This window comes from Rhinopithecus bieti, unplaced genomic scaffold (genome assembly GCF_001698545.2).
Source record: "Rhinopithecus bieti isolate Rb0 unplaced genomic scaffold, ASM169854v2 scaffold_12155, whole genome shotgun sequence".
Taxonomy (NCBI): domain Eukaryota; kingdom Metazoa; phylum Chordata; class Mammalia; order Primates; family Cercopithecidae; genus Rhinopithecus; species Rhinopithecus bieti.
In genome coordinates, this window is record NW_016807423.1 from 2,993,586 (window position 1) to 3,009,899 (window position 16,314).

At 54.2% G+C, this 16,314-nt stretch overlaps 1 protein-coding gene across 6 annotated transcripts in view; it reads left to right on the forward strand.

Moving 5' to 3' along the window:
• Positions 1-16,314, forward strand: part of SLC6A9 (solute carrier family 6 member 9) — a 41,087-nt gene that overhangs the window by 6,096 nt on the left and 18,677 nt on the right. For 3 of the 6 annotated variants that reach the window (XM_017881858.1, XM_017881857.1, XM_017881860.1), the window contains one exon: positions 6,068-6,182. In XM_017881858.1, coding sequence (XP_017737347.1) covers positions 6,153-6,182 — 30 coding nt within the window. In that variant the 5' untranslated portion in view covers positions 6,068-6,152. Of the gene's footprint in view, positions 1-5,761; positions 5,784-6,067; positions 6,183-13,306; positions 13,599-16,314 lie in introns of those variants that run through there. The other 3 variants (XM_017881859.1, XM_017881856.1, XM_017881862.1) reach the window with 3 other exon arrangements.

Consider the following 16,314-nt stretch of genomic DNA (forward strand, 5'->3'; position numbering starts at 1 on the left):
CGGAGCCGGCCCGGGGGCGGGGCCGTGGGGCGGGGACCTCGGCGCCCCGGTACTTTTCCACCGCAGGGGCCGGGGGCGGGGCCGCCGCCTCCAAGCCAGCTGAGGCCCACAAGTGGCGGCTGATGTAACGCCCGTGCCCCCACATCTCTCTCCCGATTAAAGCGGACGCGCCCCGCTTCGAGGAACCGGGACGCCGCGGGCGGTGCCGCTGCTCTGAGGCCGACCGCGCCCCTGCCCGCCGGCCCAGGGCCTCCGCGCCTCGGGCCCGCAGATACCTAAAGGAGCCGCACCCCCTTTCGGGCCTGCTCTCGGCAAGCCACACCCCCTCGCGGATCACTCTTAAAGGAGACTGGACCCGGCTCGCTGACAGCTTCCGCACAAAGCGCGGTCTATTTCTCCGCTGAAAGGAGCGTGGGGGTGCGGCCGTTGGAAAATGAAGGCTGCGGGGCGAGGAATGGGGAAGGAGAGAATAACCGGAAAGGTTAAAGACTCCCAAAGTGAGGGAGCATCAGAAGGTTGGAGAGTAGTGGGTGAGGAGACTGGTTCTAGGGACTAATGGGCGACACTGAGCATGCTCAAGTGTTTCCAAGGACCGCAGAGAAAACGCCCCCTTTACTTGGCCTATGCGGCGACTGCGGCTGTACCCGCTCAGTTCCCGGCTCTGGGGACACAGAAGAAGCACACCTCTGCCCTGGAAGGACTCTCCATCTAGTAGGGAGCCAGACTTGGGCACGAGGAAGCATGCCGCAGTTGCTACGTGTGGCAAGCGTGCTGAGACTTACACAGTGTGGGGGTACAGTAGGAAGGCTGATAGCAACGGGGAGAACCTAGGAAGGCTTCATGAAGATAATAGCATTGGGATAGGTTTTGAGGATGCGTAGGATATATACAGGTGGATATCGGGACAAGGGTGCTCAAAAAGAGGGAACGGGTGCTGGGGCAAAGGCATGAAGCAGGAGCCTTCTGCAAATGCTGGGTAGTCTCACGTGGCGGCAGATGGCCGCAGGTTGCTGACCTGGGCTCCCAGGTAGAACTAAGGGCTGTTTTCTGCTCCCACAACTCCTCCACTTCCTCCATCACAGTGAATGGAAATTATGCTTCTTCCTCTACCTACCTACTAAACTGTGAGGTCCTTGAAGCCAGGGAAAGAGCCTGTCACCTTTCCATCCCCAGTGAGGACTCCAGGGCTTTTCCAAGATGGACCGTTAAAACTGATTGACCTGACAGCCCTGATACTCAGCAGTGAGACTGTCAAGATGGGCCAGGGTTCCGTGACTGATGTCTCAACATCTGCCTTTGGGTGGCTCACACGCAGCTCAGACCAGCTTGACCAACCTAGCCCTCCTGTCCCCGCACCAAACCTGCAGCCTCACCATCATTTGTCCTCTGGGATGGGCTTCTTCCCACTGCACCGACAGAAACCAGAGACTCCTTCTTATCCCTCCCCCTACCCAGTCCGATTCATCACCAAGTCTTCCCATGTTGCCTTTTATATTTATCTGAAGTCTGTGCACCTCTCCTCACCCTATTGTCACCTTCCTAACCTGAGCCGCCTCATTTTTGACCTGGCCCCTTTCTTCCTTTCATTTTCCTTTCCTTTCCTTTCTTTTCTTCCTTGTTTCCTTCCTTCCTTCCTTCCTCTCTTTCTTTCTTTCTTTTTTTTTTTTTTAGATGGAGTTTCGCTCTTGTTGCCCAGGCTAGAGTGCAATGGTGCCATCTCAACTCACTGCAACCTCCACCTCCGGAGTTCAAGCAATTCTCCTGACTCAGCCTCCTGAGTAGCTGGGATTACAGCCCTGTGCCACCACGTCTGGCTAATTTTGTATTTTTATAGAGACGGGGTTTCTCCATGTTGGTCAGGCTGGTCTCCAACTCCTGACCTCAGGTGATCCGCCTGCCTCAGCCTCCCAAAGTGCTGGGATTACAGGTGTGAGCCACCGCGCCCAGCCTGGCCTGGCCCATTTCTAATTGATTTCCTCTCTTCTACTTCAGCCTCCCTCCAGTCCTTTCTCCACACTGTATCTAGGGGGATGGTTTCAAGATGCACATTCCACCAATTGCTCCTCCTTGAAGTTGAACTTCTGCTTAAAAGCTTTCAATAGCCACCCTTGCCCTCAAGATGAAGACCAAAATCCAGACCCCAAAGGCCCTGGCCAGGCCTCTCTGTCCACTTTAATCTTTGACCATTTCCCCCTGACTATCTGAGCTCCAGCCTCAGAGCCTTTCCACATATTGTTTCATTTGCTTGACTCTCTGTTCCTCTTCTCTTCCTCATTATTGCCACTTTGCCTAATTTACTCCTTTAGACCCTTAAACATCACTTCCTCAGGGAAGCCCTCCGCTAGTCTTACACAAGGCCAGGCCCCCCTACTGTAGAGTCTCATAACACAATCTTTCTCTTTACATCCTTTATCTCAGTATGCAATTCTTTATTTTTTATTTTTTGAGACAGAGGTTCCCTCTTTTTTCCCAGGCTGTAGTGCAATGGCGCGACCTCGGCTCACTGCAACCTCTGCCTCCTGGGTTCAAGTGATTCTCTTGCCTCAACCTCCCAAGTAGCTGGGATTACAAGCGCCCACCACATCGCCCAGCTGATTTTGTATTTTTGATAGAGATGGGCCTTCACCATGTTAGCCAGGCTGGTCTCGAACTCCTGACCTCATGTGATCCGCCTGCCTTGACCTCCCAAAGTGCTGGGATTACAGGCGTGGGCCACCACTCCTGGTCTCAGTTTGTAATTCTTTAAATTTTAGTCATCAGTTTAACTCTTTCCCCTTAGTCTGTAAGCTGCAGGAGTGCAGATACCTTGAGTTCTTGGTGCCTAGCACAGTTCTGGCCCAGAACAGACCTGCAATCAATATTATGGAATAAATGAGTCTAGCTGTGGTCAGCCATAAATGCCTGCTAAGCAGGTTAGGCCATATCCTGTTGGCTGTGGAAAACTGTTGGAGAGAATCAGGGATTTAGGGCTTCGGGAAGATTAACAGATTGGAGGGGAGGAACATGTGGAGGGCTTGTGGTAAGGACAAAAATTAGGCAGAAACTTCAGAACTTATGAGGAAATTACTATTAGCCCCATCTTCCAGACTGAGAAAACTAAGGCTCAAAGAGGTTGAGTAACTTACTTGAAATCATATACCTAGTGAGTAGCTGAGCCAGAAATCCAGCCCAGGCCTATCAGATCCCAGAGCCCGAGCTCTTTATTTTGTGCTAGACTGCCTCTGTGACCCACTGCTGCCTGTCAGCGGTGGCCCACAAATGCTTCAGGGGCATGTGTGGGGCCTGGTGTTGTGGATCTTCCACACGTAGAAGGGGCTGGACGCCATGGGCAATCAGTTGGTGTTTTCTGAATGGATGGATGGGGCCACGTAACAGGAATGTCAAAGGCAGGAGAAGCAGCAAAGCTTTACACCCAGCTCATTCTCCTGGAAGCCGCCATGAAGCAGTCTTTTCCCTCCAGTCCACGAACTACCTGAGGGCAGGGACTGCATTTGCAGTCAGAGATGTCAGAGTCAGAGATGTCAGAGTCAGAGATGTCAGGTCTGAAAACCTAGTTCAAGTCCTCACTCGAGCACTTACAAGGAAAGCATTTGACCTCTCCGAGTCCGTCTCTCTGATGATAAACTAGGAGGAATTCCAGGATAACCTGGGTGAGGGCCCTCTGCAGCCTACGTTTGGAGACACAGTGTCCTCAGTTCACTTACCTGACCAGTGGGCTGAATAATTTCCAACCCGTGACGTGGCTTTTTTTTTTTTTTTTTTTTTTAAGACAAAGTCTCACTCTGTCACCCAGGCTGGAGAGCAATGGTGTGATCTCGGCTCACTGCAATCTCTGACTCCCGGATTCAAGCGATTCTCCTGTCTCAGACTCCCGAGTAGCTGGGACTACAGGCACATATCACCACATCTGGTTAATTTTTATATTTGTAGTAGAGACGGGATTTCACCATATTGGTCAGGCTGGTCTCGAACTCTTGACCTCAGGTGATCCGCCCACCTCGGCCTCCCAAAGTGCTGGGATTACAGGCATGAGCCACTGCACCCAGCTGACATGGCTCTTTCTAATGCCATCTGCTGTTACTATCATCATTGTCATTATTAGTCCTTGACTGAGGAGAGGTGGCTTTAAGGGAGTCAAATCTAGAGTTTACAGCTGGAGAGGGAGGCACAGGGGTGAGAGAAGACAAGGTGTGATCTCCTTTTGAGGGAGCACACCCCCGTCTTTCTTTACTTGCGCCCAGCAGACCAAAGCCATGAGCAGGAACTTCTTTAGGAGAAGAAGTTGAGCCACAGGCCAGCCTGGGTCACATCTTGTCCCCACCGTGCCCTAAGAGAAGCTCTGCAGGAGACCAGGCAGCCAGGGCAAAGGGCCTAAAAAAGCCAAAGGCTGATTTGCATAGGCAAAGAGCAGCCTCCTCATCTCTCCTCCAGCCTTCCAGAGACTTCCTGGGCTTGTAGGTGAGAGGTGGCCCTTGACAGGTGGCTTTGGGTAGGGCACAGTTGCCCAGAGTAGCCTTGGGAACAGACTCCCTGGGAAGGCAGGAAAGGCTCCAGAGAGAGGCAGAGCTGTAATCCTTCCTTGGTCTAGGCCCTGAGGAAGGGTTTCCTCCCATGAGACAATTTTTTTTTTTTTTTCTGAGATCGAGTCTTGCTGTCGCCCAGGCTGGAGTGTAGTGGTGTGATCTCGGCTCACTGCAACCTCCGCCTCCCAGGTTCCAGAGATTCTCCTGCCTCAGCCTCCCGAGTAGCTGGGATTACAGGCACCCGCCACCACGCCCAGCTAATTTTTGTAATTTTAGTAGAGACCAGGTTTCGCCATGTTGGCCAGGATGGTCTCGAACTCCTGAGCTCAGGTAATCCACCTGCCTTGGCCTCCTAAAGTACTGGGATTACAGGCATGAGCCACCACGTCCGGCCAAGATAACTCTTTTTTTTTTTTTGAGACCGAACCTCGCTCTGTCACCCAGGCTGGAATGCAATGAGACAACTCTTTAAGGCTCTCTGAAGATGGATTTCTCCTGAGGCCTGTCAAAAACTAACCTTTCTTCCATCCCATCTGACATTAAGCCAGTATGCACCAGCATTGCCGTGGGGCTGCTCCTTACACGTGGCTGCTGCCCCACAGCTCGCCAGCCCCACCTTGCCCCTCAGATGCTTCCCACAAGATCCTGGGCTGGTCTGGATCCCTCATTCCAGAGGTCCTGCCTTCGCTATTTCCCTCCATTTCAATTCAACTAACACTTCTTGCAAGCCCAGTGCTGTGCAACATGCTGGGCACAGAGGGTAAAAGAAACAGTCCCAAGCTCTCGGGGAACTCACTGACTCATGGTTGATGAACTTAAAAGCAAATAAGTGTCATATGAAATAAGAATACTAGTAGAGATTTGCACAAAACAGAAAGGAGGAAGCAACTTTTTTATTCTTTTGAGAGAGTGGGTCAGAAAAGGCTGCAGAGAAGAGGTGACATTTAGCCTGGTGCAGTGCTGAGGATTTGTAGAATTTCACCTGGTGAACTGCTGTGGAGGGGACAGCTGGGAGTGCAAGGAGGCGTGGCTTCACAGGGGTGTGTGACCCGCCCAGAGCTCGGTCCAAGTGAATGACATGACAACAAGCCCAGCTGCCCTGGAGCCCACACTGGGTGCCACCCAGATGGGGAAGGGCCATCATGGCTGCCTGGCTGGGGTGAGGATGAGGAGAGTGTGCTGACCGGAGCTGATTCCCCTCTGGGAAAGGGTGAAGCCATTCACACAGACCATGAAGGAATTGGACTCCATCCCAGTTTGGTATTCATTTTTTATCTTTTACAGGATTGGGCATCTGGAGAGTCAAAAATAGACCTTTGCCCATTGGGACAGGAAGCCTGGAGATCAAGAGATCCAGGGGAAAGGTTGGGGGCACTGGGAAGGAGCTGCATCTGAGGGTCTTCCAGAAAGAAAGGAGCAGGATGTGGACATGGCTTGGCAGGGGGCCTGGGCCAGCTGGTGGTGGGCGGCTCTGCACTACCTGTCTGGAGAGCCCTGTGGGCCACATGACCAAGTCTTCACCTCACCCTCTGCTCTCTCCACAGCTCTTGAGGTCTGTGGCGTGAAAGGCGCTGGAAGCAGAGCCTGTGAGTGTGGTCCCCATCACCAAAGCCCCAACCCACCGCCGCCATGGTAGGAAAAGGTGCCAAAGGGATGCTGGTGAGTACAGAGGCCAGACCGTGGGGAGGAAGGGGAGTCCCAAGCCCTGCCCCCATGACCTCCTGCCAGCTGCTTGCCATGACAGGAAGGCTTAAGAAGGCCAGCACTGCCAGGGCTCCTGAGTTCCCAGCCGACCCCAGCATGGGCAGGTAGCCCCTCATCTACCAGGTCAGAGAGTGTCAGGCTCCAAGCCCACAGAGCCCACGAAGATCTGCCAGAAGGCAGGAGGTGTGCGCCCCATCCTTGTCACAGAGGTGCTGCAGACAGAAGGTCACTCATGTGCTGAAAGGACAGTGGAGCGTGGGGCTGTGCGGGCGGCTTCAGTCTGTGCTGATCAAGGGCTCCTCCCTCAGACCCTGCCTGGTTTTTCTCCACTTCTCTGGGTCCTTCTCAGTCTGAAAAGTAACAACATTTTGTTTTGAGTGCTCTCCTGAGGACTCTCAGAAAATCTCTCTCCACCCTTTCCCCAAGTCCTGGCTTTTCTTTACCCTCAACCTTAGAGCACAGGGGAGGTAGTGGTGAGGCCATGAGACACAGGGGGGTGGGTGAGATTCTTTTTATTTTTGTAATTTTTTTGAGACCAAGTCTCACTCTGTGCCTGGGCTAGAGTGCAGTGGTGTGATCTCGGCTCACTGCAACCTCTGCCCCCTCTCGGGTTCAAGCGATTCTCATGCCTCAGCCTCCCGAGTAGCTGGGATTACAGGCATGTGCCACCAAGCCTAGCTGATTTTGTATTTTTGGTAGAGACGGTGTTTCACCATGTTGGCCAGGCTGATCTCAAACTTCTGACCTCAGGTGATCCACACGCCTCGGCCTCCCAAAGTGCTGGGATTACAGGCATGAGCCACTGCGCCCGGCCTGGGTGAGGTTCTTGAAGGAGCAAGACTAGCTGATGGAGGGATCAGGTCAGCACCAGAAGCAGGAACCAGGAAAGTGATGCCAAATCCTGTCCCAGAGGCAACGGTTGTCTTCCTTCTCTTGAGCTCTTCCCTGGGGACAGGCTAGACTGGACGGCTGCCGGGGGTGGGGACCAGGGACTGACCATGGACAGCCCCTCCCTCAGCAGCTCCCATCCTGTCAATCTCCGGTGTGGCTTTTCTCATTTAATGAAAGATTCACTGGCCTGGGGTCTTTACTGAGCCCTCCCCAAACAAGCCCTGTCTCTCACCAAAGATTTCTGGGACTCAAAGTACCTAGTTTAAAAGAACAACTTGGGCTGGGCGTGGTGGCTCACGCCTGTAATCCCAGCACTTTGGGAGGCTGAGGCAGGCAGATCATCTGAGGTCAGGAGTTTGAGACCAACCTGGCCAACATGGTGAAACCTTGTCTCTACTACAAAAATTAGCCAGATGTGGTGGTATGCACCTGTAATCCCAGCTACAGTGAGCCGAGATCGTGCCACTGCACTCCAGCCTGGGCAGTAGAGCAGGGCTCTGTCTCAAAAAAAAAAAAAAGAAAAGAAATTTTAAAAAATTTAAAAGAACAGTTTGTGGGAGAGAACCAGGTGGTTCTGTTCCAAGCTCAGGATCTTCTACCTGGCCCTGTTCTGAACCTCCAGCATCCAACCCCTGGCCCCATCCCTCTTGTCTAGCCCCCTACTGATTGACTGATTGGAGTAAGTCTGAATGAACCAAGCTCCTGAAAGTATTCCTGAGATTCCTGAAATCTGGGTGGTCAGAAATGGGCCCAGATGGAGGTCTTATGAACCTGAACACTTGCTAGGGGTGAATCCCATCTGAGAACCCAAACATGGCCCCACCTTTCCTGAAGAAGTCTTGGAATTGCCATGGGCTTGTGATAGGAAGTGGGGTGTGGCCCTGTCCCTTCCTACCCTGGAGATTCTGAGCCCCATGAAACCTCTGAGTCCTCCCTGGTTGCTTTTCTTTCTCTGGAGTGACTTGGAAGGACTGGGAGGAGGGCAGGCAGAGAGATATGAGCAGCACAGAGGGCATGGGTCCCCGTGTCCCAGAGTCCCTGCCTGAACTGAGCTTCCCGGACTGTGCTCTCCCGGTCGGCCCAGCCAGCCTGTCTGTGGATGGGAATGCTGCCTTGGGACTCCTGTTCCCAGCACTAGGATGTGCCTAAAGATAGCTGAGGCTCACTCTCCTCCCCGCTCTCTGCCCTTTGGCTTTTGCCCACTGTTGCTGCCTTTGAGGCTCATAGCATCTGTCCCATGGGCACCCCCAGTGGTTGCTTGGAGATTCTATTCCTGCTTCCTTTTCAGCTCTGCTGATGACCTTGGACTATTCCACTCTATTCTTGGGTTCCAGTTTGGGACTGAAGCCACCTCCGTTCAGTGCTTGTCTCTAGACACAGCCTCTGAGGTGCACAGGGCAGCTGGTCCCAGCCGAACCCCATCTCTGCTAACACAGGCAGCCCAGTCAGCACGTTTGTGTCTCCCATGTCTTCCTATGGCCAGTAACTAAGGAAGCATCATTCTGACAGGCTTCTTCTTTGGATACCCTGGTAGATCAAAAGAGGATGTTAAGGGGCATGTGTGTAACCATGCACTTGGACCATCACAGTTCTCTGTGGCTTCTGCTGCTCTGTTTGTACCCTGGCATGCATGGAGCAGGCACTGGCCCCTACCATGGGATCCTCACTTCTATCCCACTTTACCCAGGTTTGGGTGTGAGGACACTGACCCTCCAAGTCTCTTCAGTGTCGGCAGACACCCTGTGTTATCCTTGGAGCTTCTGCTGGATGCTACAGCCAGTGCCCCATGGGTAACAAGCAGCTTACCAGCACATGCCCAGGCCCACATGCCCACTGCACGTGTCCCTCCCTCACTCCCAGCCCAGATGGTCTCTGCCAGGCCAGCTCAGCTGCTTCCCTCACGCCTCAGCAGCTCCTAGGACAGGGCTGTGCGAGAACCCAGCTGGCCAGGGTGCCTCCAAGCCTGGGAGCAGCTGGGATGCTTGGGGCACTAGGGGTGGGTGGGGTGGTCCTTCCGTGGAGACCTAGGCCCTCATACACATGTGGAGCAGGGCCACCTAGGTCTCAAAGGACAATGGGCTGGAGGAGAGGGACCCAGGACAGGAGGCAAGAGAGCCCCCACTAGCTCAGTTTTAATCCTTCACCCACCAATGTCACACCATTTCCCAGGCTGGCCACCTCGGTCCCCTCCCTAGTGCCACTGCCCACTCATGCAGAGTCTTGGGCAGTCCGGGTCTTGGCGGGCTTCCTTGACCTCTTCTCATGTCTGAGCACGCTGATTGTTTCTGCCACGGGGAAGCCTCACAATGAACAGGAACAGACTCATTTGGATTAGGGCTCTGGGTGCCAGAGCATCCAAATCCCAGGAGGCCTTGCAAGCACCACAGGCCGCCAGGGGCTGCCCCACCCTGACCTGTTCTCATATGTTTTGCCCTGAGGGTTTGGGCACCTCCTGTCTATAGCACCCGTCATAGGACCTGGCACATAGTGGGGACTCACCCAGCCCAAGTGTTGGCATGTAGCAAGTGCTCAACTAGTGCAGGCTTGGTACCTTACTGGGAGGTCACCAAGCACAAAGTTTGGCACACCTTGGACACTCCCTTGGTAGAGGGCCTGTCCCTGCCTGGCCACTCACCTAACCCAAGTCTTAGCATGTGGCAAATGCTCAGCTAGTGCAGACTTGGCACACATTAGACACTCCCTTAGAAGACAGCCTGTCACCCTGTAGGCATTCATCTAGCACACTGCCAGGCACGCAGTGGACGCTCACCCAGCTCAGAGCTGGGCACACATTGGGTCTTTACCTGGCACAGAATTCAGCATACCTGGGGTACTCCCCTAGTGCAGGACCTAGCACACCATAGGGGCTCCTCACCTGGGGCTGACACACAATGAGTGCTATCTCAGCATCGGACATGGCACACGGTGGGCATTCTACTGATGCAGGTTCTCGCACACAGCAGGTGCTTCCAGTACAAGATTTGACACCCAGTAAATGCTATCCTGGCTCAGGGATTGGTACACAGTGGCCATTCTCCTTAGGTAAGGCCTAGCACAGTGGAGGTGCTCTTCTAGCCAGGACAGCCTAAGCAATGACCTTCCGCTTATCCTAGATTAGCNGCAGTGGACGCTCACCCAGCTCAGAGCTGGGCACACATTGGGTCTTTACCTGGCACAGAATTCAGCATACCTGGGGTACTCCCCTAGTGCAGGACCTAGCACACCATAGGGGCTCCTCACCTGGGGCTGACACACAATGAGTGCTATCTCAGCATCGGACATGGCACACGGTGGGCATTCTACTGATGCAGGTTCTCGCACACAGCAGGTGCTTCCAGTACAAGATTTGACACCCAGTAAATGCTATCCTGGCTCAGGGATTGGTACACAGTGGCCATTCTCCTTAGGTAAGGCCTAGCACAGTGGAGGTGCTCTTCTAGCCAGGACAGCCTAAGCAATGACCTTCCGCTTATCCTAGATTAGCAGCTACCCGCTCCTTAGTGAAATGGACAATATCCAGATCCAGAGGAAAAGGCCCAGCCTTCTTCAGCTTCCTCTCAGGTCAGGGGGCCTGCCCTCCCTCTTCCTCCCCACTTCCTCTGTAGCCCACCTACTCAGGGAGGCCTGTAGCCCGGCCTCCCACACAGCCGCCCTGCAGCCCTCCCCCATCCCTGGCACTTCTCAGTCCCAGCTCAGCTGGACCGTCCCTCCAGAGTCACAGGGGACAACAAAGACCCTAGCCTCCTTGCCCCTCTGGAAGCATGCCCATTCTTATTAGGAAAAGTCAGAGGCGGGAGCTGGGGGAGTCAGCCTTCCTAAGTGGGGCTGGAGCAGCTGGATCTCACTAATGAGGTCTCATTACGGCCAGGGCCCAGCTGGGCTGCTGCCGCCTCCTGTCCCCATGGCCAGAGCAGGGAAAGCCGTCCAGCCAGGGCTGCCTGTTCTGGGCACCCGGCCCAGGCCAGGGCAGCCAGAGCCCAGAGCCCACCCTGGGTGGAAGTGAGCATTTGGGCATCATGGGTGACTGGACCTTCCTGGAGCCAGTGGCCCAGCCAGTGCCTTGGCCCTCAGTGTGCGCCTGCAGGAAGTCAAGGGAGTGTGTCAGGCGCATGAGGCTGGCTGAGTGAGCAGCTGAGTCAGTAGGATCTGAGGCCATCCTTAGGACACTTGCTTGAGCCAAGGCCTGTCCCCATCTTCCCCAAACCAACATGGAGATAATAATGGACCTACCTCATGGGACAGCTGGGAGGACCCAATGAGTTAACGTATGGGAAGTTAACTTGTACCATACTAGGTGAGTGCCCACAGGGTGACGGGCTGTCTCTGAAGCAAGTGTCCCATGTATGCTGAGCCAGGACAGTGCCTGGCCCACAGCAAGCACTTACTATGTATTTTCTGTTACCATTATTACTACTGCTCACTAGGTTCAATGATTGGCGGGTGGTATCCCCATTTTAGAGATGCAAAAACTGAGATCCGACATGTTAAGGGACTTGCCTAAGGTTATATATGGTGAGAAACTGACAGAGCTAGGGTTTGACCCAGGTCTGTCAAACTCTAAAGCCTGTGACTTTTTATCTTACTTTAAAATTTATTTTTTTTTAATTTTTTGAAACAAGGTCTCACTTTGTCACCCAGTTTGGAGTGCAGTGGTGTGATCATAGCTCACTACAGCTTCCAACGTGTGGGTGCAAGCAATCCTCCCTTCTCAGTCTCCTGAGTCGCTGGGACTATAGGTACACACCACCACACCTGGCCAGTTTTTTGTAGAGACAGGATCTCACTATGTTGTCCAGGCTGGTCATGAACTCCTGACCTCAAGTGACCCTCCTGCCTTGGCTTCCCAAAGCAATGGGATAACAGACCTAAGCCACTGTGCCCCAGCTATCTTTTATTTTATTTATTATTATTATTAATTATTATTATTATTATTATTATTTTTGAGAGGGAGTTTTGCTCTTGTTGCCCAGGCTGGAGTGCAATGGCATGATCTTGGCTCACTGGAACCTCCGCCTCCTGGGTTCAAGCGATTCTACCGCCTCAGCCTCCCGAGTAGCTGGGATTACAGGCATGTGCCATCACGCCCAGCTAATTTTGTATTTTTAGTAGAGATGGGGTTAGTCTCACCATGTTGGTCAGGTCGGTCTCGAACTCCTGACCTTGTGATCTGCCCTCCTTCCAAAGTGCTGGGATTACAGGCGTGAGCCACCGAATCCGGCCCTGTTTTTTCATTTTTAATGTCATCCTGTGCTTGACAAAACTCTTTATGTTCCCTACGGGGTTGCACACTCACCAAACTCACAGGAAAGCTTTTCTTACACCAGAGTTCATGCACGTGTCCATCTGACTGATATTTCCTGAGGTCCTACGATAAGCCAAGCCTTCTGCTGACTGACCAGTTTCCAAAGGGCCTGACACTTTCCCGGCACTGGAACACATATGCCCACCTTCCGAGCCACTGGTCTGCGGTATCTTGGGATCAGCAGGAGACTGGCCAGTGTGTGTGGCCTCAGAGAAAGGGACTGGATGGGTCTGAGTGGCATCCCACCACAGTCATGGTGACAACACCACTGGACCTACCAGCCCACGCTGCACACACTCCCAGACTAGCACCGCGGCTTCTGAGCACCACGGTGCAAATCCTCACGCGCTCTTATTCCACAGCCCCCCTTTGTCTGGACTCTGGGATGACTGCCCCCTTGGCTAACACCATCTTTGTTCAGACAGGTGACAGCGTGGTTCACTAGGCCAGGGCTTTCTTGCGTGGTCAGTCACATTCTCCTAGGAAGACGCCCCATCATCCTGGCAGGTTGGGAGTCCCTATCTCTGGTGGGGCGGGGGGGTCAGGTACAGCCCTAGCAGCCTTAGGGCTTGGTTTCTCCCAGCCTGCACCCCTCTGAGGAGCCTGAGCTGCTCTGGTGCTTCCCTGTGGACTGTGCCTTCCATCCTGCTGCCAGTCACCATCTAGGGCCCAACAGGGCAGACCCCATCACTCATCAGACACCCAACTACCCTACCAGGAGCCCAGCCTGTGGGCTCAGACAGTGTCTGGTCAGCTCTGTGGGGGCAGTGAGCCACCCTCTCACCCACTCTGCCTGACTCTGGTGTGTGTGTGTGTGTGTGTGTATGTGTGTGTGTGTATGTGTGTGTGTGTTTTGTTCCAGTTACTTGCTGGGAACAAGGGAAAAACAGAACAAACCCCACACACCCCACTCTCCAGCTCCGGAGCACCCGTGCTGGGCTGCATGAGGACTGGCCGGAGGGGCAGGGCCAGGGGAGGGGGTAGGCAGAGCTTCGGGAGGAGATGAGGTGAAAGTAATTGACGCTGCCCAGCCCAGCAGTGGGAGAGGCAGGGGATGCGTCAGTGTTGCCCCGGAGCTGGCAGAGGTGTGAATGAGCGGCGGAGACACGCGGGCTGCGATCGCTCGCCCCGGGATGGCCGTGGCTCATGGACCTGTGGCCCCCTCTTCCCCAGAACAGGTCAGTCACCTTCCAGAAGGTTGAGCCCCCTCCTTGGTGCCAGGCAGGCTGAGAGGCTGGGCTGCGGGTGGGGAGAGGGGCTGAGTGGTCCGTGCCAGGGAGGGGCAGGCACAGCCGGCAAGCGAGACAGACACCAGCCAAAGTGACCCAGAAAGTTGCAACTGTGCAAAGGAGTGCAGGAAGAGTTAGCTGTGTGGCGGGGGCGAGGGGAGGAGAGTGGGGGTGTGAGGGCTCCCCCAGCCCAAGGACCTGCTGAGAATCTGCTCTGTGTATCAAAGCTGCATTGTCCTAGCTCCCGGGGAGACGGGCCGGAGGTGCCCAGGAATTGTACTAATCAATACAGCCTCATTGTCTGTGCCACGGCAGTTACTCCTATGGGGAGAGTGGGTGAGGGGGCAGGGAAACGTGGTACATGGTTTCAGTGGTGAAGGGTGGGGGAAGGGGATGGGGCAAAAGTCTCAGCTGGAAAGAGAGAGACCCCACGGAACATTTTCCAGGGTCCAGGGCAAGTGCCCGCATGGGCTGGGAGCTGGTGTGTCCTCATCCCTGGACGCTGGCGACGGGTGGAGATGTCAGCAGATGGCAGTGAGGATGAGGAGACTCAAAAGCTATCCTTCTCCCCTGTAGGACATCCCGACTTGACCTTCAGAAGGCAAAAGAGGGAATGTCCTCTGAGGCGATGTGGGATGGGTCTGGGAGGAGCAGTACGCAGGGCTGCCCTCAAACCTCAGGACTGCTAGGGTCAAGAACCAAAGCCACTTCCCAGAGTGCCTGCCTGCTGCCAGTCGGTGAGGGCAGACGCCGCCCCCAGCCGCTACAGCGCAGGACAGGACCATTGCTTCCAGTCTTCCCTGCTGGGCTCGTCTGGGGTGGGAAGCGAGGAGCTGGCCAGGGCCCACCCGGGATCCTCCATCACTCTTCCCAGGGCCTCCTGGAGTGGAGCCCAGCATGCCTGGGGGTGCCAGTCATCTGTCTGCTGCCCACCATATTGGCAGGTCCCTTGCTGCCAGTCAGGGCTCTGCAGTGGATAAGCACAAGGTGTATTCTTACTTCTCTCACCTGCTATATGAAGGCCTGGACTCAAGGCACCTGGAGTCCTGAGAGGTGCCCAGAGATGGCTCTGAGGTTTTCCTTGAGGCAGGAGGCACTAATGGCCACTGGGGACTGCTTGGCCCGGGGGAGATTTACCCATGTTCTGCCCCTCCACCCCCAGCCCCAGACTCTCCCGTATCCAGGTAACTGAGGCCAGAGATCAGAGCTGCAGCTGGGTCTCTCTGCCCCTGCTCAGTGCCATGTAGGTGAAGGACAGAAGATTCTGTCATTGCAGGGTAGGTGCTACCTGTGGGCCAGCCTGGGCCCCGGACTGATGGGAGAGAACAAACACCGAGGGATACCTGGCAGGAAGGAGGTCGTGGGGTCTTCTGAGGCAGCCACAATTTACTGTAATGGGTGTTCTGTCTACATTCCCCAGTGGGGCTTAGAGAAAGTTGCCAGCGATCTGATTGGGCTCAAAGTCGGTCTGGGATGTGAGGTCTTGCCCATTCTCCTCCATGAAGTTTGTCTTGGATGGGACTTCATCCCATGAGCAAACCCTGGGGCTGGAGAGTCCTAAACACAAAGCCTGCTGGGTCGCAGAGGGGCTCGCCCAGCCAGGGCAGCTCCAGGGTTCCTCAGTGTCCACCCAGAGCTGGAGGGGGAAGCTCACAATTCACAAAAATATCCACTGGGCACTGATGTGGGAGGCGGGAGGCTCACACCAGAGCAGAGTCACCGTCCAGGGTGGAGAGCCGGGCTCTGAGTCTGTGCAAGAGCAGAAGGCGGGAGTGCATCCTCAGACTGGCCCTGGTTCGCTCTGGGACTGGGCTTTGCCACTGCATTTCCTCTTTACCTTTTTCTGTATTTTCTAATTTTTTTGTGATAGCTTTTTAAGCTTTTATAATCAGAAAGAAAAGGTTTTTTTTTTTTTTTTTTTTTTTTTGGGAAAGTTTTTTAAGCTTTTAAAAAAAAAAAAAAAAGGTTTTTTTTTTTTTTTTTTTTTTTTTTGTAATCTGGAAAGCTAGTGGGAACTAATGGAATGTACAGGGGAAAGTCAGAAATAGCAAATTTCCAGGTGAGGGAGAGCTATGGAATATGAGTAGCTGCTGAGGCTGTCTGGCCTGGGAATCTGGCAGATCGATTGATAGTGAGGTTATCTAGTCTATGGCCATGCCATCCTGAAAGCACCCGATCTTGTCTGATAGTGAGTTTATCTAGTCCGTCCCCTGCTTTCATAGACAGCGATGCTGAGATACCAAGACTGGAAGTGACTTGCCCAGGTCTGTACTGGAGGAGTGGGCCCTCGAGCACCAGGGTTCTTGCCTGCACCAGTGTCCCACCTCAGCCAAGCCCAGGGCAGAGTGGGAGATCTGGGTTCTGCCCTCAGAGCTGAGCAGCCTTAATTCCAGGGGCTCAGCCAGAGCAGTAAATCAGCCAAGCAGAGGGCTGTGTAAAGGACTTATGTAAGTGACTTTGCTCAGTGTGGCTCTCCCAGCTAGGCAGGGACGGGGTGGGAGGCTGTTAAACCAAGCAAGATCATAAGTCCTTGTGCCAGAGTGGACACTGCTGTCTCGATGACTGGTTCTAAGGGTAAGGGAACATCTGAAGGGGGTGTGTGTGTGTGTGTGTGTGTGTGTGTGTGCCAGCTCACCCCACCATGGAAGGAAAGCCTCCATTCCTT